The sequence below is a fragment of the Chiloscyllium plagiosum genome, chromosome 2 (assembly GCF_004010195.1).
Source record: "Chiloscyllium plagiosum isolate BGI_BamShark_2017 chromosome 2, ASM401019v2, whole genome shotgun sequence".
Taxonomy (NCBI): domain Eukaryota; kingdom Metazoa; phylum Chordata; class Chondrichthyes; order Orectolobiformes; family Hemiscylliidae; genus Chiloscyllium; species Chiloscyllium plagiosum.
The window spans coordinates 2,577,159-2,603,033 of NC_057711.1; the positions used below are offsets into that span (position 1 = coordinate 2,577,159).

At 42.3% G+C, this 25,875-nt stretch overlaps 1 protein-coding gene across 4 annotated transcripts in view; it reads left to right on the plus strand.

Annotated features, from left to right (window-relative positions):
• Window positions 1-25,875, plus strand: part of c2h5orf34 (chromosome 2 C5orf34 homolog) — a 49,290-nt gene that overhangs the window by 3,744 nt on the left and 19,671 nt on the right. For 2 of the 4 annotated variants that reach the window (XM_043703166.1, XM_043703176.1), the window contains exons 2-6: window positions 1,242-1,474; window positions 7,355-7,444; window positions 8,965-9,605; window positions 10,963-11,064; window positions 25,493-25,613. In XM_043703166.1, coding sequence (XP_043559101.1) covers window positions 1,280-1,474; window positions 7,355-7,444; window positions 8,965-9,605; window positions 10,963-11,064; window positions 25,493-25,613 — 1,149 coding nt within the window. In that variant the 5' untranslated portion in view covers window positions 1,242-1,279. Of the gene's footprint in view, window positions 1-830; window positions 937-1,241; window positions 1,475-7,354; window positions 7,445-8,964; window positions 9,606-10,962; window positions 11,065-25,492; window positions 25,614-25,875 lie in introns of all 4 variants that reach the window. The other 2 variants (XM_043703184.1, XM_043703156.1) reach the window with 2 other exon arrangements.

Below are 25,875 nucleotides of genomic sequence, written 5' to 3' on the forward strand. Positions count from 1 at the left end.
CCAACGCCCCTCCCCAAGTCCCTCTTCCCTACCTTTTATCTTAGCCTGCTGGACACACTTTCCTCATTCCTGAAGAAGGGCTCATGCCCGAAATGTCGATTCTCCTGCTCCTTGGATGCTGCCTGACCTAATGCGCTTTTCAAGCAACACATTTTCAGCTCTGATCTCCAGCATCTGCAGTCCTCACTTTCTCCTCCTATATTCAGATCCAAAGCATTTACATAGATGACAAAAAGCAGTGGACCCAGCAACACACTGCCTCCAGTCTAAAAAACAACCCACCACCACTCTCTTGTCTTCTACTTCCAAATGGCTAGTTATCCCTGTATTCCACATGATCTGACGTTGCTAACCAGTTTACCATGTGGAACCTTGTTGAACGCCTTACAGAAATCCGTATAGATCACACCCACCACTCTGCCTTTATCAATCCTCTTATTACTTCAAAAAATTCAATCAAGTTAGTGAGACATGATTTCCCACGACTATCCCTAATCAGCCCTTACCTTTCCTCAGTTCTGTCCCTCAGAATCTCCTCCAATAACTTTCCCACCACTGTCAGGCTCACCCATCTATAGTTCCCTGGCTTTTCCTTTTAACCTTTCTTTAATATTGGCATCACGTTAGCCAACCTCCAGTCTTCCGGCACCTCACCCGTGGGTATTGATGATACAAACATCTCGGCAATGGGCCCAGCAATCACTTCCCTAGCTTCCTATAAAGTTCTAGGGTACACCTGCTCCTCATTGTTGTTTTAAAGTTGAGTACTAAATTAGTTGTTTCCCTGGCAAGGTCTTGTGCAAGGCTCAAGGCATGTTTTTCTCTTGCAGGTACCATCCTTTAGCTATGAGATTATACCAGAGGACGCTCTGGTAAACATGAAAGATCAGACAGCAATAATTCAGAGGACATCAGGGATGTCCCCCTAGTGTCCTGGTCAGTGTCTCCTAATTGGTGTAACTAAAATAAGTTTACTGGTTATGATTGCATTATTGTTTGTGATCTTGCTGTGCAGAAATGGGCAGTATGCATCTTGCAGTATGACAGTGGCTGTGTGTTAAACATACTTCATTGTCTGTGACATGCTTTAAAATGTCTTGGGGTTATGAAAAGTATTATATAAATGCAAAAAAATTCCTTTATTCTTTACAAGTCAAGTTAATAGACCAAATTGAATATAATTTTATTGTGAGGTTTTGTTTGTGTCCATATATCTGACTTTGTGTATAATTCTTTAACAGTCTCCCGTATCGCTGTGCACTTTCTGGAGCTGGCAGCCATGGCTGCAGTCAACCTGATGGTCCTTTATGAGGATGAATCGGTGGAAGTGCAGTATACAGATAGCTCCTGTCTCCAGCTATCCCCTTGTGGTTCGGAATTCCTGTTTGAGAAGGCCCCTGCACCATCTATGCACCCTTTGCAGAGTTCCTGCCGGGTTCGCCAGCGAACACAGTTTGTCATCAGCAGCTACAAGGTGGGAGAGGCAGGTTTTCAGGGGATTCTGCTGATACAAGTGCTTCTGTGGTGTTGTAAAGTGTGAAATGCTGCAGCCAAATTTATCACAGATAATGATGTTGACTAAATCTGTCTTGGATCCTGGTTGATAGCTAAATATCGGTCAGGACACTGAGGAAGACATTGCTGTATTTTGTCAAATTGTGTCATGTAATCTTTTACATTCACATGGTGGAGCAGGCAGGGTCTTGGTTTGACATTCTGAATGTTATGACCTTGGAAAATACTGAAAACGAGAGGGATGCATATTTACAGATCCCTGAAGGCAGCAAAGATACTTGCCTTTATTGGCTGAGGGTAGAATGCAAGAGCAGAGCTGTTATGTTGCAACAGTTTAAAATACTGATTACGTCACAACTGGTGTACCTTGTATAGTTTTAGCAGAACCTCCCTGCTTTTATACTCCATTTCCTTTGAAATCAAAGTCAAAATTCCATTTGCCTTCCATGTTATCGAGTCATAGACATGTACAGCATGGAAACAGACCCTTCGGTCCAACCCTTCCATGCTGACCAGATATCCCAACCCGATCTAGTCCTTCTAGCAGCTCATTCCATACACATAGCACCCTCTGTTGGATGTTGGCTTTTTTTGTGATGAATAGACAAGGGCTCCCAACTCCCTCTCTTCTGGAGCTTTCTGCGGTGTTTCTTCATTTTGCAAACTGTTCATCTCCTCTATTCATATGCCATCTACCAAGTTTTTACCCACTTGTTTAACTAGTCTGTATTCTCTGCTGACACGTTTTGTCATCCTCACCTCTTGCCTCCTTCCGGCCTATTTTTGTATCGTCTCAAGCATCACTATAGTACATTGATTTTCCACAATCAATTAATTATTATAACATAGATAATTGTGACCTCAGCACTGATCCCTGTGGCGTTCAAATAGTAACAGGTTGCTGTCCTGAAAACGCCCTCTTTATCCTAATTCTCTGTCCTTTATTAGTTAGCCAATCCTGTATCCGTGTTAACATACCACCTCCGATTACTTTTATGTTAAGTAGTCTAACCTGTGGTATTCTTTCAAACGCCATCTGAAATCCAGATATATTAAATTCACTACTTTTCCCCTTTATCTGTTCTGATTGTTGCCTCCTCAGAGAATTTCACTGAATTTGTTGGGCATGGTTTCCCCTTCATGAGACCATGCTGACTCTGACTTGATAGATCGAATGGCCGGATTCAGTTCCTGTGCCTTATTATCTTGTTCTTTATTGTACAAGACATTAGTAAGACCACATCCAGAATACTGTATGCAGTTTTAGTCTCCTTCATTAAGGAAGGATGGCAATAAATTGAAGCTGCTTCAGAGGATGTTTACTAGATTTGATACGTGTAGTCAGCAGTTTGTCTTACGAGGCTAGATTGGATGCTTGATTCCACCACAGTTTACAAGAGTCAATAGTGACTTGATTGAAGTGTATAAAGTCCTGGATGGTGTTGACTAGGTGGATTTGGAAAGGATGTTTCCTCCTGGGGTCAGCCTGAAACATAGGTCATTGTTTTAAAATTAAAATTGCCCTGTCAGGACAGGTGTAGCAGGTGGTGAAAAAGACAAATGTATGTTGGCATTCATAGTGAAAGGGTTTGAGTACATATGCATCTCGCTTCAATTTACAGGGCATTGGTAAAAGCACATCTAGAGTACTGTGTACAGTTTTGGTCTCCTTATCTGAAGAAGGATGTTTTGGCTACTGTTGGAGTGCAAAGAATGTTTACCAGACTCATTCTTGGGATGGTGGGACTGATGTGGATGGTGGCATGATGGCTCAGTGGTTAACACTGCTGCCTCACAGCACCAGGAACCTGGATTCTATTCCACCCTTTGGTAACTGCTTGTGTGGAGTTTGCACGTTCTCCCTCTGTCTGCGTGGGTTTCCTTTGGGTGGGTAAATAGGTCTGAGTGAGGGTGCTCTTTGGAGGGTTGCTGTAGACTTGATGTGCCGAATAGGGAATTGTGTATGGGGAGAGAATGGATTGGTTGGGAACTTTGCAGAATGAGGGGAATTTCAGTGACCTATTAACTTCTAACAGGATTACACAGGGTAGATGCAGGAAGAATGTTCTCTGAGGAGACTAGAACTTGGATCACAGTCTATGGATATGGGTTAACGTGTTCATGACAGATGAAGAGAAACTCCATCACCGAGAGATGAGTCTGGAATTCTCTTCCTCAGAAAATTGGAGGCCAAAGCTTTGAAAACTTTCAAGATGTAGATGTAGTTCTTACAACTCAAGGAATCAAAACATATGGGTACTGAATTGGAAGAGTGGCCAAGATCATATTGAATGATGGAGAAAGCTCAAAGGGTTGATTGGCACACTCCTGCTCCTCTGTGCTATGTTTCTGTGACAGATGAGAAGAATTCTTTTCTCAGAGGATTGTATGACTTTGGAACACTGTTTCAAAAGGCAGGTGGATAGATTTTTGTTGGTCAGGAAAATTGTGGATTGTCGGGTAGATGGGAATGTGAAATTTCAAACACAAACTTGGTGAATGGTGAACTAGGCTTGATGGGCTGAATGGTCTACTTATACTATTTAGTACTTGTGCATTTGTATTAAGAGACCGATAGCAAGACTGCAGACATGAAACGTGCTATTCTCACAATTCCAGTATCTGGACAAGCACAGGAGTAGGGACAGGAGTAGGCCATTTGATTTCTTGAGCCTGCTGTACAATTTTAGATCATGGTTGGTCACCTGCATCAACACAATATTCCTGCACTATCTCCATGTCATAGAGTCATAGATATGTACAGCATGGAAACTGACCCTTCGGTCCAACCCGTCCATGCTGACCAGATATCCCAACCCAATCTAGTCCCACCTGCCAGTACCCGGCTCATATTCCTCCAAACCCTTCCTGTTCATGTATCATTCCAAATGCCTTTTAAATGTTGCAATTGTACAAGCCTCCACTACTTCCTCTGGCAGCTCATTCCATACATGTACCACCCTCTGCATGAAAAGGTTGCCCCTTGGGTCTCTTTTATATCTTTCCTCTCTCACCCTAGACCTATGCAGTCTAGTTCTGGACTCCCCGACCCCAGGGAAAAGACTTTGCCTATTTATCCTATCCATGCCCCTCATAATTTTGTAAACCGTCCATAAGGTCCAGCATGATCTCCCAACTCCTGTACTTAATACTCTGACCAATAAAAGAAAGCATACCAAACGCCGCCTTCACTATCCTATCTACTTGCGACTCCACTTTCAAGGAGCTATGACCCTGCACCCCAAGGTCTCTTTGTTCAGCAACACTCCCTAGGACCTTATCATTAAGTGTATAAGTCCTGCTAAGATTTGTTCTTAGCACTGGGAGTAATCCAGATATTACTACCCTTGAGGACCTTCTTTTTAAATTCCTGCCTAACTCTCTGTAATCTCCCTTCAGGATCTCAACCTTTTCCTTTCCAATGTCGTTGGTTCCAATGTGGACAATAACCTCTTGCTGGCCCCTCTTCCCCCTTGAGAACATTCTGCACCTTCTCTGAGACATCCTTGATCTTGGCACCAGGGAAGCAACATACCATTCTGTTTTTTCGCTGCTGGCCACAGAAACGTCTGTCTGTACCTCTGACTGGAGAGTCCCCTAACACAATTGATCTCTTGGAACATGACTAACCCCTCGTTGCATTACAGCCAGTCTCAATACCAGAAACTTGGCTATTTGTGCTACATTCCCCTGAGAATCCATCACCCCCGACATTTTCCAAAACAGCAGATCTGTTTGAAATGGGGGTAGCCACAGAAGACTCCAGCCCTAGATGCTTATCTCTCTTACCTTTCCTGGAGTTAACCCATCTATGTGACTGTATCTGCGACTTTTCCCCCTTCATATAACTGCCATCCATCGCATACTGTTGCTGTTGCAATTCCTCATTGCCTCTAACTGTCTCTCCAACCGATCCATTCGATCTGATAGGATTCACAACCAACAGCATTTATTGCAGATATTATCTGCAGTAACCCTTAAACTCTCTTTAAACTCCCACATCTGACAAGAAGCGCATATCACTCTACTAAAGGCCATTTTTGCTCCTTCACAATCTACAGACCCAGAAAATAACACCGTTTTATTCCTCTACAAAACTCTGCCCCAGGTTAAATTAATGGTGTTGGCTTATATTTTAAGTTTAATCAAGAGACATATCTCAAAAAACTTGGGTTTCAACCTACTAATGAAATCAGTCAATCAATCTCTCTCCTGAATTTATTTAATGATTGAGCTTCTAAAGTCCTCTGAGGGAGAATTCCAAATCAACACCTTTTGAGGTAGATCTTAGAAGTTGTTTTAACAGTAAAACAATCAACGGCACTTAAATGCTGGAATGTTTCCCCAGTGCCTTGAAGGAATCTTTATCTCTTACTTAAGATTATCGAAACAGATTGCCTGACCATTGTAAAATTGTGTGGGATCTTGCTATGCTAACTGACTGGTTCACTTCCTATATTATGACAGTGACTAGACTTCAAAGAATTTGCTGGCTATATAGTGCTTTGGTGCATCCTTTGCTCGTTAAAGGCACTATATAAATACCAAGTTTTAAAAAATTTATCCCAAAGATTTAAATTGTACAATTGAACTAGTACTGACAATTTGTGGGTAATGTCACAATAATCCGGCATGCACTTGCTGAGCCATACACACGTCTTCTGTGCCAAAATGACTCTTCTGATCTCCAGAGGCAGGTCCTCTGGTCGTTTCTACACACCTCACTCCCATGCATTTTACTCTTCCTAGGACCCTCATTTTCAATTTTGCCATGTGTAATAATTATCAAATTATATAAACCACTCTCCTGCCTTTTCCCCATAATTCTTCATTCTCTTACTGAAAAAATCAGTCTACCTCAGTCTTGGATATAGTTAACATCCCAACGTCTACAGCCCCTTGTGGTAAAGAATTCTGCAGATTCACTACTCTAAGAAAGAATCCTACTCATCTGTGTCTTAACTGGGTGTCTCCTTACTCTGAGATTATGCCCTCTGGTCCTAGACTCTCCCACAAGGAAGCAATCTACCTGCATCTACCCTGTAAAGCCCCCATGGGTCAGGCTTCGGCCTATATGACCTTGTTGCCTTTCTTGATGACATGCAAGAATCCTTTGTGCTCCTACCTCTTGAGAATCTCTTCACTGTTCTTGTTCAAACAAAAGGGGCAGCACGGTGGCTCAGTGGTTAGCACTGTGGCCTCACAGCACCAGGGATCTGGGTTCGATTCCAACCTCAGACAAGTGTCTGTGTGGAGTTTGCACATTCTCCCTGTGTCTACGTGGGTTTCCACCCACAATCCAAAGATGTGCAGGTCAGGTAAATTGGCCAAACTAAATTGCCCATGTTCAGGGATGTGTAGGTTAGGTGCATTAGTCAGGGGTAAAAATAGGGTAAGGGAATGGGTCTGCGTGGGTTACTCCTTGGAGGGTAACTTGTTGGGCCAAAGGGCCTGTTTCCACACTATAGGGATTCTTCTGTCCAACTGACTCAATCCACCCTCCTGCAGAACAGTCTTTTACAGCTTTGGATATCTGATTTCAAGATCCATGTTTCAGCCCCATACAGCAAAACACTCCAAATCGCAATCTTGCTGATGCTTTTCTTAAAATACGAAATAAATAATAATTATTGAAAGGATTTGCAGGGCTGTAGGGAAAGAGTATGGCGAAGTGGCTTTAATCATATAGCTCTTTGAAAGAGTTAGCACAGGTGCAGTTGACTAAGTGGAGTCCTTTCTGAGCTGTCATTATTGTGCACAAACATAACAATTAAAACTATGAACTTTAATTTCTTGCATAATTGATTTTATTGTGAAAATTCTGTGTTTCTCCTGGTAGGAGCAGTTACTACAAGCTCTGGAATTCAGAAATCAATTTGCTTCTCAGCCCTATCTTCTAGCAAGACTGACTTCTGGAGACAAGCTGTTGGTGAGTCCTAACTCACTGCAACCCTCAATGTCACTTTTACACTTCCTAGTCCCATCTGTTTGGCTAAACTGCCAGTCTCTAATAAATTATCTATGTTTTTGACTTTAAAGTTATGTATGTATATATTTGTGAATTTTCTTTGTTTTTGTTTAACTCCCCCGTTCCTCCCTTCCACTGACAGAAAATTTAATTTGGTTCAGATCCTCAAGAAATCCAGAACTAGGAGCAGGAATGAGCTTGACACTTGAGCCTGGTCCTCCATTCATTATGTTCATGGTTGAATTCCATTTTCCTGCTACTTTCTGTAACCCTTGATTTTCCCTTTTGTTCGAAAATTCTACTAGAGATATGACTCAGATGACAGAGTAGACAGAGCAAACACTGCAACACTGCAGTCAGGATATGGAATGTCAGAGCTGGCTGAATGGCCTATCCCTAACCCATCAGTTATTTGTGAGGAAATAAATTAAAATTAAATGAATTAAAAGAAAATTGCTAAACCTGTCATCTCACCTAATTGGATTGTCCCAGCACGATTTTCCAGTTTTGTGACAGGTTCGAAAGCTCTTCTTGCATCTCTGCTAATACAGCTTTTCACTTAATACCAATCAGGGTGGTGCCACAGTGACCCCCTAGTTTATTAATACCGAAAGGGAAGTGGATACCAGCTGTACCCTTTCACATAGTGGGGAGCTTGATAAAGGAATATGTGGAGCACTAATCCTGTCTTTTTTGTGGTATTCTGAATTAAATAATTTATTTCCTTGGTTTTCTGCCTAGAAGTCAGTTAATTTTGTTTTAATCGTTCATGGGATGTAGGCATCTCTGGCTGGGCCAGCATTTATTTCCCACCCTTTGTGACCCTTGAGAAGGTGGTGGTCAGCTGCCTTCTTGAATGAATGCAGTCCATGTACACAATACCACTGGGGAGGTAGATCCAGGATTTTGACCCAACGTTGAAGGAACAGCAATATATTTCTGAGTCAGGACACTGAGTGGCTTGGAGGGATATGTGCATGTTCCCATATATCTGCTGCCCTTCTAGATGTAAGTGGTTGTATGTTTGGAAAGTGCTAAGGCGCCTTGGTGAATTTGAGTGTGAGGGGTTGAGAATTTGGGATGATGCTTCCAGTGCAGTACTGAGGGTGACCCTCATTGTCAGAGATGCTGCATTTCAGTCGAGGCACTAAAATGAGGACCTGTCTGTTTTTCAAGTTGATTTATAAAGACCTATAGCTATTATTTTAATGAGCAGGGGAATTATTCCTGTGTCCTGGCCAATATTTATCCCTGCATAAATGGCAGTTTTAAAAAATAAAATCTCTTCACTATCACATTGCTGTTTACAGGATCTTACATGAAGATTGGCTGACATGCTTGTTACAAAATATCACTGATTACACTTCATTGGTTGTAAATGTCCTGAGACAAAAGTTGATTTGTAAATGTTTGAGTTAATAAATCAGAATTGTTCAATATGCCTGTTTAAAGTCAGTGTCTTGTTTCCCTTGCCTCTCTAGAACCAGTTCCTTGACATTTGTGAAGTGAAGTGGCCTGGAAGCGATCAAGACGGTGGAGTAAAGGTTGCTGACAGTGGATGGGTGACCGTCTCCTCTCTAGATGGTCGTGCCTTCCTCAATCTGGCTCCGTCTCGACTCGAGTTCACTGTGGAGTTCCTGACACCAGTCAGTACGCCTGCTGCCAGCAAACCGCTCCATAAACAGGGCACGGGTAGCAACTTTGAGCCCCAACACTGTCTCAACCTGGAGAAGGTTAAACCCTCTGGGTTCAATGAGGGCCAGAACCAATCTGGGAGAAGGACCCGGAATTGTCAGAGTAAAGTACGTGAAGGTACAAATCCTCTAAATCTGGAACAAAGGGGTGGAGGCTCGACTGAGATCTGCTCCAAATACATGTGTCAGTATACATGGGTGATTCAGCACCACACTGTATCCTCTTGCCCACAAGAATGGGATTTCCCTCTGAGACTCGCTCTTCACTATAACTGTGAGCAAGAGAAATCTCCGGGGCTCGATGGGATAGATAACAGATCGCAGTGTGTTAATGAACCTATGGCACCAGGAGTTTCTGCAATGGCAGAATCAGCCACTACTCTTCCCAAAGTGTTGCCTCTGAACTGCCCAGCCCCACATCTTCACAGGTAAACATCAGGCTATGTATTTTTAACATAGAAGAGAATATGTATTGCTTGAACTTGTAAAACATCTCGAGTCATACAGCATGGAAATAGATCCTTTGGTCGAACCAATCCATGCTGACCATAACCCCAAACTAAACTAAACTAAACTAGTCCCACCTGCCTGTGCTTGGCCCATGTCACTCCAAACATTTCTTATTCATGTACTTATCTAAATGTCGTAACTGTACCTGCATCCACTGCTTCCTATGGAAGTTCATTCCACACATGAACCACTCTCTATTTAAAAAAAAAAATTGCCCTCACGTCCTTTTTAAATCTTTCTCATTTCATCTTAAACGTATGTCCCCTAGTCTTGAAATCCCCCATTCTCGGGGAAAAGATGCCTGCCATTCACCTTATCTATACCCCTCATGATTTTATAAACCTCTATAAGGTCACCCCTCAACTTTCTACGCTTCAATGGAAAAAGTCCCAGCCTATCCAGCTTCTTTGTATAATTCAAACCTCCATTCCTGGCAACATGCTAATAAATCTCTTCTGAACTCACACCAGCTTGATAATATCTTTTATATAACAGGGCAACCAGAACTGTACACAGTATTTCTGAAGAGGCCTCACCAATGCCCTGTACAACCTCAGCATGACATCCCAACTCCAAGGTCTGAGCAATGAAGACAAGCATGCTAAATGTCGTCTTAACCACCTTCTGTATATGTGACACAAACTTCAAAGAATTATGTATCTGAACCCTATAGGGGTCTCAGTTCTATAACATGACCCAAGGTCCTACTTGTCAAATAAATCACATTTATCGAAATTAAACTCCATCTCCCAATTCTCGACCCATTGACCCAATTGATCAAGATCGCTTGGATTTCTTAGATCACCTTCTTTGCTGTCCACTATATTACCAATTTTGCTGTCAACCGCAAACTTAATAATCATACCTTCTATGTTCTCATCTAAATAATTTACATAAATCACATACAAAATTCTAGAATGGAATGCAGTGTTTCACATTGTAATTTGTCCTAAGTATTATAGGAATGTAGCATCCTTGCAGTAATTGGGTACAGCTTATCACTCCTCCACTTCAGTGAGGTGTGGTACAACACAGGTCTTGTGTCATAAGTGTTCTACCTCTGTATCAAACTACATTGCAATGAACTAAAAGTGGAATTAATTGACTAAGAACATTTCTTGTGGAATTGTTCTGACAATCGTCAGCATTTTCTCAATTTGCCTGTTGAAATTATAATGTAACTTGGATTGATTGTAACTTGTTGACCAGCTAGGGCCTTCTTCATGTGTTGATGATCCCTGCCAATATCCAATGCTGACTGATTTTTGTACCTAGGTGGCGCTTCGGGGATGTGCTGGGTCAGGGAAAACGGGACTTGGAGACTTGTCTGCATTCACAGCAGGTGAAAGTAGTCTGGTGCCAAAGTGTGCTGTACAGGTAAGAGGTGCTCTGACTGCCTGATACACCAACGGGGAGTTTTATCTCAAATAAAAGTGAAATACTACAGATGCTGGAAATGTGAAACAAACACTGCAGGTCAAACTGAGCTGGTCTGGCAGGATCTGTGGAGAGAGAAACAGAGTTAAAGTTTCGATTCCAATATGACTCTCTCTTCAATAGAAGTCAGTTTGAACTTTTCTCCAAAAGACATCTTTCTCTCCACTGATGCTGCCAGATCAGCTGCATAGCTTCAAGACTTTGTGTTTGTTCGGAATTGTATCTACCCTTCATCTCTTGTAAGCCTTGTTTTTACATCTGTTTCCCAAGCTCAAACAGAAACTGCTGCTTCTGAAGTGACTTCATCTGACAAAGGAGCAGCACTCTCTGAAAGCTGGTTGGACTATAAGCTGGTGTTGGACTATAAGCTGGTGTTGTGTAATTTCTGACTTTGTGTGCGGGAAGAGGAGATGTTCGTGTTTAGTATAGGCTCATATATGGCTGTAGTACTGTTCTGTCAAAGGATCTTTGGTCTTGAAACATTAGCTGTTTTTCTGTCTACAGATGCTGTAGACCTGCTAAGTTTCTCTAGCAACTTATTATTTATGATTTCAGATTTCCAGCATCTTCAGTTCTTTGTTTTAATTTATTCTAGGACACAGCTGTCAGGGAAAGGTGTCTTCCATTTCAGATAAAGGGTTTACATTGACACATTCACTTCTTACCTTCTTTCAAGGGCGATGACAGGCCTAGATTCATGAATACTGCACATTGCAGCACAAAAGGAGCAAGTAGCTCATCACCTCCAAAATTCCACCTCACTGTCCTTCTTGAAAGTTGTTTTCACCAGATATTTTCATTGTTTTGCAAGTTTTTTTCTTTATTCCTAAGGTGAGTCGAGCATTTTATGCTCATCTCAAATTGTGCTTAAATAGAATGGCCTGTTAGCCAACAGGTAAGGGCAGCAGGTTTTCTTGCTGCTATGATATTGATCATTGATCATATCCCAAAGTGAAACTTGACTTGATAGACCAAGTTATCCTTATTGTTTACCATGCAGGCCAGTCACTGACCAGTGTACTTTAGCAAATCCTAAAAGTTTATTACAAAAGAGCACGTGTGTTATTGTGCCGAACAAAAACTGTTGGAATGTTTTCTTTGTAAAATCCTTTGATGAGCTGGTAAATGTGGTAGCAGACCAATAAAATCCAAAGTCATAGAGTCGTACAGTACAGAAACAGATCCTTCAATCAAATTCATCCATGCCAACCAGATATCCTAAACTGATCTAGTCCCATTTGCCAGCATTTGGCCCATATCCTTCTAAACCCTACTCATGTACCCAGATGCCTTTTAAATGTTGAAATTGTACCAGCCTCCACTATTTCCCCTGGCAGCTAATTTCATGCACACACCATCCTCTGCTAGAAAAAGTTGTCTTTGGCTCTTTTTAAGTTTTTCCCCTCTTAACTTAAACCTATGCTCTCTAGATTCACCCTATTATTGTCCCTCAATCTTATAAACCTCTATAAAATTGCCCCTTAGCCTCCGACACACCAGGGAAAAAAATTACTTTGGACATATGATGTCACGTTCCTCTAGATATTCCACTTTGGCCTCTACTTTGGCACATCAGGCATAGGAGACACATTGTGCCTTGAAGTATTTGGGTGGGTATTCTGGGATTTTGGGTCAATATAGATCTTGGCCCTGGCACCTTATATCTTCGCGAGGCACTCTTGGAACACTTCAGGATACTTCCCAGTGACTTCACTTAGATCGCTAGTGCCTACTTTAAAGACTTGTTGCCACTCCAGATGGATTTTCTATAGCTAGTCCCTTTGCAAAATGTTGGGACCTGGCCCTTGTATCACCTTTGAGAGGACTTGGTCTGTGTGTTGCCCATGTGTAATTGGAGTTAGTGGTCTCAGGGCTCCCCAGAGCATGTGGCCAATCTAGCCTTCGTGTCTCGGGCTTGAGGGTAAGATGCCCGACTGGAATTTCCCAAATGTTTTCTTCCCAATAATAGTTACAGTGGTACCTGTGCCTACTTTCTAGGCATTTATCTGAAGTTTTATCATAATTGGGGCCACTTTTGGAGCAATGATGTAATTTAGCAGTATCTGTCCTCATCCTTGGGCTGTTATTTGCAAAGCCCTAGTTTGAGGTGACTTTGCTCTTTGATCTGGGTGGTACTTGTTTTGTGTGTTTCGATAGCCTTGTCTGGGGCACAGTCTATGTTCACAAGAATATGGTGTATAAGATGACGTTCTTGGTCTTCTCTGTATTGTGGAGAAACTTCTGATGCAGTTCTGGAGCCTTGTGCCTTCAAATTTCAATTGTTGTTCCTTGGAGTCAAACTCCAGTTGTAAGTATTATCTGTTGGGAACTTGAGTTTGTGGGTATGGGGCTGCCCAAGGTTGCAGGCAGTATTATCTATAGACCCCAAAGCTCCTGAGCTCCTTTTCCTGTGTTTTTGTAAGAAGGGACCAGTTCTGTGGTTTTCTCAAGGCCCTGATCTGGTTTGGTTAGTAGCTTTGTTTGGGTCACAGTATAATAAATTCCATAAACTAAGCAATCCCTTAACATGTCCTGCAGTGCTGACCCATTCTTGCAGTGTTCTGCCAATTTCCATAGTCTTATCAAGAATTCAGTATCTGGTACTCTACAAAGTTTATTTGCCATAGCAGATGGCTTGATTGCAATTATTTTTTTGAGAAGGTTTGTAGCTCAGGTTGAGATTCAGGTTGTAAGTTTGCTTACTGAGCTGGTAGGTTTGTTCTCAGACATTTCGTCACGATGCTAGGTAACATCTGTTGAAGCGCTGGTGTTCTGTCCCCTTTCTATTTGTGTGTCTTAGTCTGTTAAGGTGAGTGATATCATTTCTGTTTCACTTACCAACCTCTGAGAAATAGGGGTCCAAATTGATGTGTTTATTGATGGAGTTCTGGTTTGAATGCCAGGCCTCTAGGAATTCCCATGAGTGTCTCTATTTAGCCTGTCCTCTGATGGATGTGTTGTCCCAGTCGAAGTGGTGCCCTCTTCGTCTGTTTGTAAGGATACTAGTGATGGCTGGTCAAACAACAAACCAAACAAGCAGACACAACATGCCCAGAAACTCTAGCCACGTTACCATACGTCAAAGACATCTCTGAGGTGACTACTCAACTACTCTGACCTCTTGGCATCAGGGTAGCCCACAAACCTACCAACATACTGAAACAGCTACTGATGAACCTAAAGGATTCTAGACCAACAACCAGCAAATCGAATGTCATATACAAAATGCCTTTCAAGGACTGCAACAAATATTACATCAGGCAGGCTGGCAGAAACTAGTCACCATGATACACCTAACACCAACTAGCCACCAAAAGACAAGACCAGCTATCGCTAGTATCCTTACGCACAGACAAAGAACGACACCACTTCGACTGGGACGACACATCCATCCAAGGTAAGGCTAAACAGAGACATGCACGGGAATTTCTAGAGGCCCGGTATTCAAGCTGGAACTCCATTAATAAACACATTGATTTGGATCCCATTTACCAACGTCTAAGAAAAACAACCAGCAATGATCTCCCCTTAACAGACCAAGACACACAAATAGAAAGCGGGACAGAACACCTGTGCTTCATTGGAGGCTCACTGATGACGTTACCCAACATGGTGATGAAACGTCTGAGAACAAACCTACCAGCTCGGTGAGCTAACTTACAACCAGATGGCTTGATGTCATAGTGGACAGTTACAATATCTACCAGTTCACCAAAGGATTTTGATTCTCGGGTACGTTAAACTCTTAATGATGCCAAACATCAGGGCCCCACAAGCTGTCAAGATATTGGCATTTTGTTAGTGATGCCCTTCGATCCAGTTTGCCTGAAGGAAGTATCTGAGGGCAGCACGGTGGCTCAGTGGTTAGCACTGCTGGCTCAGTGGTTAGCACTGCTGCCTCACTGCGCCAGAAACCGAGGTTCGATTCCAGCCTCTGGCGACTGTGCAAGCTCCACACAGTCTGTGTGGTTTCCTCTGGGTGCTCCAGTTTCATCCCATGGTCCAATAGATGTGCAGGTTAGGTGAATTGGCCATGCTAAATTGCCCATTGTATTAGGTGCATTAGTCACAGGGAAATGGGTCTGGGTGGGTTGCTCTTTGGAGGGTTGGTGTGGACTTGTTGGGCCGAAGGGCCTGTTTCCACACTGTCTGGAATCTAATCTAATCTAATCTATCTCAATTCTTTGTGTACCTGAGCCAATCCCCCAGTTTCCCACCCAGTGGCAATTTTTAAATATTACCCTATCACAGTCTTAATGGGTTAATTGAAAACAAAAGCTGTCTGAAACATTTCCTGCCTCTTATCACCAGTGTAATAACTCAGTAAGTACAACTGGAAAGGAGCATCGTTTATTGTTGAACTCCAAAATGGAGCCACGACTAGTTTACTGTTTATATGCACAACTGAATATTTCTTTTCATCACCACCAAATCACCGTGATTTCTATTTTTAGCTATTAACCTCCAATATTAAATCACCTGTGTGGCCAATTAAATATTTTCAAGCAAAGTCCCTTCAGGTCAATACAAGCCTTCAAAAGTGTGGGTGGGGGAGGTTAGGGAGACAGGAACAGAACTAAATTCATCTGTCTGCTTTAATTAAAACTTATTTTTCTCATAAACCTGTTCAGATAAGTTATTACACACCTCTGGAGAAGGTAGAACCTGAACCTGGGCTTTCCAGTCCAGAGGTGGGACACTACCATTTCACCACAATGGCTCAGGTGATAAGTTCCAGCTGGGCTCACCATTGCCAGTTACCAAGGGAACTGATACTCAATAAGCTCCACAGCAAGATTAATTTATGATTTCCCATGAACCATGTAAGGGTTCTCACACATGTAGATAGTATGACTTCAAAACAGCTCACAGGTTGAGAGATTTATGTTGATTGAATAACTCATCTTGTGACTTCCCACAAAATATGTCTACCACAAGTAACAGCAGTGTGTATTATATTCACTGGAACAACTTACCAAGGTTCCTTCAACAATGCGTGCAACCCTCTGGAAGGGCAAAGCCTGTACCATCTGGAAGGGAAAAGATAACAGACAACAATATCTTATCGTCAATCTCCCCTTTAAGACTCTTATTATCCTGCCTTGGATATAAATTGCATTTCTTCACTGTCTCTGGGTTATAATCCTGGAATGAACTTCCTAACATCATAGTGGGTCGACCTATGCTAAGTAAATTGCAATGGTTCAAGAAGGCAGCTCAGCACTTTTCAGTGCCACTAGGGATTAGTAATAAATGCTGACCCAGCAAGTGATGCACAAAACAAAATATATTGTTATTGATTAGACTTCATGCTATTTCTATCCTGAAATCTTATGAGGCAATCCATTGATCTACACATTTGTAATTCTTTACTCTGAAGATATGTTGTTTCAAATAAAGCTTCTTGATGTAATTGTTTTTAGTCTGGTTTGCAAAACTGGCTTTATTAACTTATCTTTCCGTTCTATGGTTACTGGTTCCTCTGCCGATGTGTTATCCAAGCCCCTGGAGTTGGATGAATTACTCATTGCTGATGTCACTATAGGAAATAAGTGAGTGTAATTACAATTTGTAGATTGGATGCCAAGCTGTGGTTTCCTCTTGTGACTTTTAAAAGCCATCCTGTTTATCTTGGAGAGACTGTTGTTCCATGATAAGACTGTAAGCCCCTAATTCCTCAAGATATCCTGCCCCCATGAATACTTAGTGTTGTGGAACCATAATTTCCCTCTTTTGGACTATAGTTTTCTTTCACTGCTGCGAGACAAAACCCATGAACAATCAAGTTCATGCTGTGTTTCCCGTTCCTTGTATTGTACTTGTTTTGGTTCTTGTGTCTACGTGGTTTCTGCATGGTTTTTCTTTTTTAAAAAAAAAAAGATTTTTTGGGGGAGGGATGGGGGGTGGTAGGTGACCAGTACCGTGGAGTTTTCACATTACAAGTTTGCGTGTTATTTGCTGAAGCATTACTTTAAAATGGAGAACAAGACTCCAGCTAACCCTGGAATGAATAGAATGGAAGCTTCATGTAACAGGCTTGTTTGACACTAAATGGAGTATAAATTCAGCATGATGTCGAGGCCTTGCTAAATGGTAGAGTGCACTGTCAGAGGAGTCAACTTTGGATGAGCTGTTAGTCTGAGATCTCGTCCCTGGTTTCTTGCCCAATATTGGATCAGTATGGATTTCAATAGCGCAATACCGCAACTTCTGTTAAGAGTCAAAGAGATGTGCTGCACAGATTCCGGCCTTTTGGTCCAACTCATCCATGTCGACTAGATATCCCAACCCAATCTAATCCCACCTGCCAGCACCTGGCCCTTTTCCCTCCAAACCTTCCTATTCACCTACCCATCCAGACACCTTTTAAATGTTGCAATTATACTATCCTCAACCACTTCCTCTGGCAGCTCATTCCATACACGTGCCACCCTCCGTGTGAATATGTTGTCTCTTAGGTCTCTTTTATATCTTTCCTCTCTCACCTATGCCCTCTAGTTCTGGACTCACCCACTCCAAGGAAAACTTATTTATCCTATCCATGCCCCTCATGATTTTGTAAACCTCTATAAGGTCACCCCTCAGCCTCTGATGCTCCAGGGAAAACAGCCCCAGCCTATTCAACCTCTCCCTGTGGCTCAAATCCTCCAATCCTGGCATCATCCTTGTAAATGTTTTCTGAACCCTTTCAGGTTTCACAACATCCTTCTGGTAGGAAGGAGACCAGAATTGCAAACAATATTCCAACAGTGGCCTAACCGATGTCGGGTACATTCGCAAGATGAGCTCCCAACTCCTGTACTCAATACTCTGACCAATAAAGTAAAGCGCACCAAACGCCTTCTTCACTATCCTATCTACCTGCGACTACACTTCTGAGGAGCTATGAACCTGCACTCCAAGGTCTCTTTGTTCAGCAGCACTCCCTAGGACCTTACCATTAGTGTATAAGTCCTGCTAAGATTTGCTTTCCCAAAATGCAGCACCTCGCATTTATCTAATTTAAAGTCCGTCTGCCATTCTTCAGCCCATTGGCCCATCTGGGAGAAAGTGAGGACTGCAGATGCTGGAGATCGGAGCTGAAAATGTGTTGCTGGAAAAGCGCAGCAGGTCAGGCAGCATCCAAGGAGCAGGAGAATCGACATTTCGGGCATGAAGTTCGAGGGTTGGGACTGAGACAAGATGGGGGGAGGGGAAATGAGGACAGACGTGGCCTCCTCTATATTGGGGAGACAGGCCACCTACTTGCGGAACGTTTCAGAACACCTCTGGGGCACCCGGACCAACCAACCCAACCACCCCGTGGCTCAACACTTCAACTCCCCCTCCCACTCCACCAAGGACATGCCGGTCTTTGGACTCCTCCATCACCAGACCATAGCAACACGACAGCTGGAGGAAGAGCGCCTCATCTTCTGCCTAGGAACCCTCCAACCACAAGGGATGAACTCAGATTTCTCCAGTTTCCTCATTTCCCCCATTTCCCCTTCCCCCACCTTGTCTCAGTCCCAACTCTCGGACTCAGCACCACCTTCCTAACCTGCAATCTTCTTCCTACCTCACCGCCCACACCCCCACTCCGGCCTATCACCCTCACCTTAACCTCCTTCCACCTATCGCATTTTCAACGCCCCTCCCCCAAGTCCCTCCTCCCTACCTTTTATCTTAGCCTGCTTGGTACACTCTCCTCATTCCTGAAGAAAGGCTCATGCCCAAAATGTCGATTCTCCTGCTCCTTGGATGCTGCCTGACCTGCTGCACTTTTCCAGCAACACATTTTCAGCCATTGGCCCATCTGATCAAGATCCCATTGTAATCTGAGGTAACCCTCTTTGCTGTCCACTATACCTCCAATTTTGGTGTAATCTGCAAATTTACTAACTATACATCTTATGCTCACTTCCAAATCATTTATGTAAATGACAAAACCTAGTGGACCCAGCACAGATCCTTGTGGCACTCCACTTGTCATAGGTCTCTAGTCTGAAAAACAACCCACCACCACCACCACCCTCTGTCTTCTACCTTCGAGCCAGTTCTGTATCGAAATGGCTAGTTCTCCCTGTATTCCATGAGATCTAACTTTGCTAACCAGTCTCCCACGGGGAACCTTGTCGAACACCTCGCTGAAGTCCATGTAGATCACGCCTATAGCTCTGCCCTCGTCAATCCTCTTTTTGTTACTTCAATAAACTCAATCAAGTTTAGTGAGAATGATTTCCCAAGCACAAATCCATGTTGACTATCCCGACCCAGTCCTTGCCTTTCCAAATACATCTACATCCTGTCCTTCAGGATTCCCTCCAACAACTTGCCCGCCACCAACGTCAGGCTCACTGGTTTATAGTTCCCTGGCTTGTCTTTACCGCCCTTCTTAAACAGTGGCACCACATTTGCCAACCTCCAGTCTTCCGGCACCTCACCTGTGACTATTGATGATACAAATATCTTAGCAAGAGGCCCAGCAATCACTTCCCTAGCTTCCCACAGAGTTCTAGGGTACACCTGATCAGATCCTGGGAATTTATCCACTTTCATGTGTTTCAAGACATCCAGCAATTCTTCCTCTGTAATATGGACATTTTTCAAGATGTCCCCATCTATTTCCCTACATTCTATATCTTCCATGCCTTTCTCCACTGTAAACACCGATGCAAAATACTTGTTTAGTATCTCCCCCATCTCCTGTGGTTCCACATAAAGGCTGCCTTGCTGATCTTTTAAGGGCTGTATTCTTTCCCTAGTTACCTTTTTGTCCTGACTCTGGACTCTCATATCATTTCTGAAGGCTTCCCATTTTCCAGCTGTCCCTTTACCTGCGAACATCTGCCCCTTTTGAAAGTTCTTGCCTAATACGTCAAAATTAGCCGTCCTCCGATTTAGAACTTCAACGTTTAGATCTGGTTTATTCTTTTCCATCAGTATTTTAAAACTAATAGAATTATGGTCACTGGCCCTGAAGTGCTCCCCCACTGGCACTTCAGTCACCTGCCCTGCCTTATTTCCCAAGAGTAGGTCAAGTTTTGCACCTTCTCTAGTAGGTATATCCACATATTGAATCAGAGAATTTTCTTGTAACTTAACAAATCCTCTCCACCTAAACCCTTAACACTATGGCAGTCCCAGTCCATGTTTGGAAAGTTAAAATCCCTACAATGACCAACCTATTGTCTTACAGATAACTGAAATCTCCTTACAAATTTATTTCTCAATTTCCCACTGTTTTCTCTCTACCTCCATTTTAAGTAGTTGAGTCATATTGACTCTTCTCCAATCCAGAGGAACGGTTCTAGAGTATAAAGAATCTTAAAAGATTGCCATTAATGCATCCACTATTTCTCGGGCCCCTTCCTAAATTCTCTGGGATGAAGATGATCCGGCTCTGTGGATTTATCTGCTTTCAATCCAAACAATAATTCCAACACACTTTTGTTCCAAATATACAGATTACCGTCAGTCCCTCCCTCACTCAAAACCCTGTGTTCCCCATTATTTCTGGTACATTATTTGTGCTCTCCTCCTTTTGTAAAGAGAGAAGTGAAGAATGAATTTAGTCTGTCAGCCATTTCTTTGTTTCCCATTGTAAATTCTTATATTTCTGACTATAAGGAATCTGCATTAGTTTTTACCAATTTCACCAATCATCTTCTCTTTTGCATACATGAAGAAACTTTTACAGTGAATTCTTATGTTACCCTGAAGCTTTCACTCGTTCTCTCTTTCCTTTTCTGAATCAATGCCTTTGTCTTCCTTTTGCTGGCATTTAAACTGTTCTCAATCCTTGTCAATTTATATGCTTCTGCTTTTGCATCTCGGTACAATTTTTTAAATTCCCTTGGAAGCTGTAATTTGACCAATGTTTTCTTTGCACTATTGTGCCAGAATGGCTACAAAATTTGTTTATTCCTTTCGTTCTTTGAAAGTTTGCCTATCCACTGTCTCTCTATATTGATAGAGAACCCTATCATTTTATGGTCACTCATCCCCAAGAGTTCTCTCACAACAACTTCATTGATTATTCCTTTCTCAATGCATTATACCCAGTCTAAGATGGCCTGTTCTCTAGTTGGTTCCTCAATGTATTGGTCCAGAAAACAATATCGTATGCATTCCAGGATTTTATACTGTTATTGTGACTAATTTGATTGATCCAACTATATGCATTTTAAAGTTGCTCATAATTGGAGAGAGTTCTTTACTACATGCATCTCCAATTTCCTGTTTAATGCCATTCCCAACATCGCCAGTACAGTTTGCTGGTCTAGATACCACTCCCACTAATGTTTTTTTTCACTTCGGTCTTTCTTAATTTAACCCACACAGATCCTACATTATTGAGGAAAGATATTAGCTCAGACATTGTGTTTATATATCTTTAACCAGTAATGCAACTCCACTGGTGCTTCCTCTTCATCTGTCCTTCCTAAACACTTAAAACCTCCCATCTCTAGTCATCCTGTCGCCGTGTCTCCATACTCCCAACGATATGAAACCTGTTTTCAGCTATTTGTGTGATCAATTTATTCACTTTATTGTGAATGCTCCATGTGTACAAAGCCTTTAGGCTTGTCTGTTTAATGTTTGTCCCATTCCCTCTAATTTTTGCTGTGGCCATGTTTGAACCTTGCCCTTGATTCCTCTGCCTATATCTTTTGTTATTTCCCCATTCTGTCTTTCATTTTTGTCCTTGATTTCCCCTTCCTCTGACTCCTTACATTGGTACCCATCCCCCCTGCGAATTTACTTTAAACCCTCTCAACCACTCTGACAAATACTTCCCCAAGCCTGCCGATATATAACCTGTCCATTTTGTATTGGTCCCACCTTCTCCAGAACCGGTCTCGATGCCCAGGAATCTGAAACCCTCCACCTTACACAGTCTCTCTAGCCAGGTGTTCATTCGATATGTCCTGGTATTCCTACTCTGGCTAGCACTTCTCTTTGGTAATTATCCTGAGACCACTACCTTTTTGAGGTCCTACTTTTTGGCTTGCTTCCCAGTTCCCTCTATGCTACTTTTAGGATCACATACCATTTTTCTAATCTACATCATTGGTGCCAATGTGTACCAAGATCACAGCTGTTCATTTTCCCCTGCCACCACCCCACACCCGCCTCAGGATGTGTTATAGCTGCTCTGAGACATTCTTTACCCTAAAACCATGGAGGCAACATACTGCCCTGAAGTCTCTCGTGGCCGTAGAAATATCTATCCACTTCCTCTTACAATTGAATACCCTCTAATTTTTGTATTTCTACACATTTTGCTCCTTCCTTGTGCAGCAGAGACAGTTGTGGTACCATGAATTTGGCTGTTACTGTTTTCCCTGAGAGGTTATTCCCCTCAACAGCCTCCAAAGTGGTACATCTATTTTTCAAGGAAATGGCACCAGGGTCTCCTGCACTTCCTGGTGATCATCCATTCCCGTTCTTCCTGTCGAGTCTTCACCTGCGTGTGACCACCTTTCTGAATGTGTGGCCATGATTCTCTCCGCTTCATAGATGCTCCAGGAGCTACAGTTGGCGATACCTCCTTCACATGCTCTGGACCTGGGAACTGGAAATGTACCCAGTTTCCCACATATAGCCATAGAATGTGTTCTATGAATTCAACCTTCCTTTCAAAGGATCCTCACGAAGCCCCCCCAAGGCACAGCAGTTAGATGCTGCAACACCAACCACATAAGTATGTTGAATATAACTAGTGGGAAGTCTTTATGCTGGCCTCTAATCCCCACCTTGGCAACACTCTTATGCTTCTGTCCAATTTGTGTGACTTGCAAACACATCCTTCATTTTTTAATGTGCAAATTGTGCACCATGGAAAGTTTATTTTCCCATACAAGCTCTTCTGCTTTGTAGAAATTTAAAACTCAGCCGGACACCCTGAAACGGAGGTGGCAAGCAACTTGTCGATCGGCATTATTCTAATTTAGTCACCAGGTGGTGCTCATGTGCATTTTCGTGCTGCCATAAACTGGGTCAGGGGCAAGAGGAGAAGGGATTACAAGTGAATCCTCCTCTCTCACTCTTCTCCACCACTTCTTCCAACTCTCAGATTTTAACTTAGCTTTAAAAACAAAGTAGAAATCAGTGAAACGTCTCAGCATTAACTGATTTGTAATGCTATAAGAACGGCAAAAATGAAAGCAGGAGAGAATCTCACAACCCCTTCAGCCTACTCATCCCTTCACCACAATCATGGCTGACCTTCTGCCTTACTTCCACTTGCCTGCTCATTCCCCACATCCCTTTATTCCTTGAGTGATCAAGAATTTGACCATCTTGGTCAGAAATGTATTCAATGATGGGGCATCTACACCCGGGTTAGAAAATTTCAAAGGTTCACTGGCATCTGAGTGTGAAAGAACCCCATTTCCTGAAACTGTTTGTGTTTTTGATTCAGCCAGGAGAAATAACCATCTAATTAAAACAATTTATTGAAGATTATTTATTTTGGAAAATCATAGCCAGTGCATCCACTATCTCTCCAGCTGCTTCTTAAGATATAAGCCACCAGGCACTGGGAATTTGACAGCATTTAGACCCTCCAGTTTCTCCTTTACTATTTTCTCTGCTGATATCAATTACTTTAAAGTCATCACTCTTATTAACCTGTAGAATCATAGAATCCCTACAGTGTGGAAACAAGGTATTTGGCTTATTGAGTCCACACCGATCCTCTGAAAAGCATTTCACCCAGATCCCCCCCATCCCTGTAACCCTTCATTTTCCCATGTCTAATCCACTTATTCTGCACATCTTTGGACTTTGTGAGGAAACCAGAGCAGACAAGGGGAGAATTCCACACAGATAGTCGTCTGAGGTTGTAATCAAACCCATGGGTTCCTGGCACTGTGAGCAGCTGTGCTAACCACTGAGCCATCGTGCAGCCCAAAGTTGCCCTCAATTTTTTGGCATGTGTTTTCTGCTGTGGATGCACAACATATTTATTTCATGTTTCTTCATTTTCCATGATAATTTCTCCCATCTTTGCCTTTAAAAGACTGATGTTTACTTTAGTTATTCTTCTATTTGTACATTTGTAAAATCTCTTTAGTCAGGTTTTATTCCTAGCTATTCCTATTCTCAACCTGTTTTTTTTCTTTTTGTCAACTGTTTTGTTTGTCCTTTTTAATAGTTTCTAAAACTCTCACTCTTCAATCCCCTTTACTACTATTCACAACATTATAAACTTCTTTTTAATCCTTATCTTTAACTTCTCCAGTAAGCTACAGGGCCACCTTTATGTACATTTTCAATTATCTTTTAATGTTTCCCACTATTGTATTTACTGCCATTCTTTTCATCAATTTACTTAGGTGACCCCTTATACCTGTGCCTTGACTTTGAGATATTTGATATAGATTGTCACTCTCAAATTTACTATTGAGATCAACTGTATTATGATTGCTATTATCCAGGCTATTTTAATCCCAAAATTGCTTATTAACCTTGTCTCATTACATAATACCATATATGCCCATAACTTATTTCCCTGCTTATTTCACAACGTAATGTTCTAGGAAACTGCTGCAAAAGTTCTACCAACTTTTCTTCCAGACTAAAGACAGGCAAAGTATTTATTTGTTCATGAGGGTGGGGTGCCACAGCCTGGTACTAGTGGCAATAAAAGGTTTTGTTGCTTGTCTCAAGTTGGCACTGTTGGATACTTTGGGGGTGGGGGGATGAATAGGAGTTTTTAGCAGGTGAAAGCTGCAGCCCCACAGAAGGTGTGACGGTCCTGAAGGAGGTATGAATTATTAACCAAAATTGCTCCTCATTTTCTTTTTTGTTGAATGCAGCACGTTTATTATGCTGTGCAGTGTATTTCAAATTGCTACCTACTTTGCATCCATGTATATTGGATGAGGAAGACTTGTCTATTTCAATCTGTAAATTAAAAGTTTTGAGCTGCCCAATCTATATCTAGCTTAAAAGGCAGCATTGTCCTTGAGTATTGTAGAGTATAGTGTCAGTTAATGCTGGCTTGGGCAATGTTGGTTGAGGAATGAAAAATAATGTGGAGGTGCTGGTGTTGGGGTGGGCAAAATCAGAAATCACACAACATCAGGTTATAGTCCAACAGGTTTAGTTGAAATCACAAGCTTTTGGAACGCTGCTCCTTCATCAGGTGAGGTGACAACTGTTCTGAGGAAGGGTTATTGGACCTGAAACATTAACTCTGGTTTCTCTTCACAGATGCTGCCAGACCTGCTGAGCTTTGCCAGCAACTTTGGTTTTTGTTTCTGATAAAGCGTCTGCAGTTCTTTTGGTTTTCTCTGGGTTAACAGTCCTGCAATAATACCGCTAGGCTGTCACCTCCCCACTAGTGTTTGCCTGTTTGATTTTTCATTGTTTCTTTTAGGATAATTACCGATCCAGTGAACACTGTGGAAGTTTACCCAGGAGATGGTTCTGTTCTCAAACCCCATTGTGGCAACAGCAACTACTTCACTCACTATCTGCTGGGACAGAACAATGGACAGGTAGTGTTGTTACAAAGCTTTAGCCCACTGGCTCGGTGCTTTGTAAATGAAAAGTCTGTTGTGTTGGTGAGTCATACGTTTGCAGCAAGGCCCTTGGGTCTGATTCTTTGGAAGGGTTGAGACTCTTAACTGGGAAGCAGTATATAGAAAGTAGACACCACTCTGGAACATGTATCTGTTGGCTAATCTTTGCTGGGTGCTGGAGTGTCTGTATGTGTAATTCAGTTGTCATGCCCCCCAACCCAACACTGTTCCCATCTCC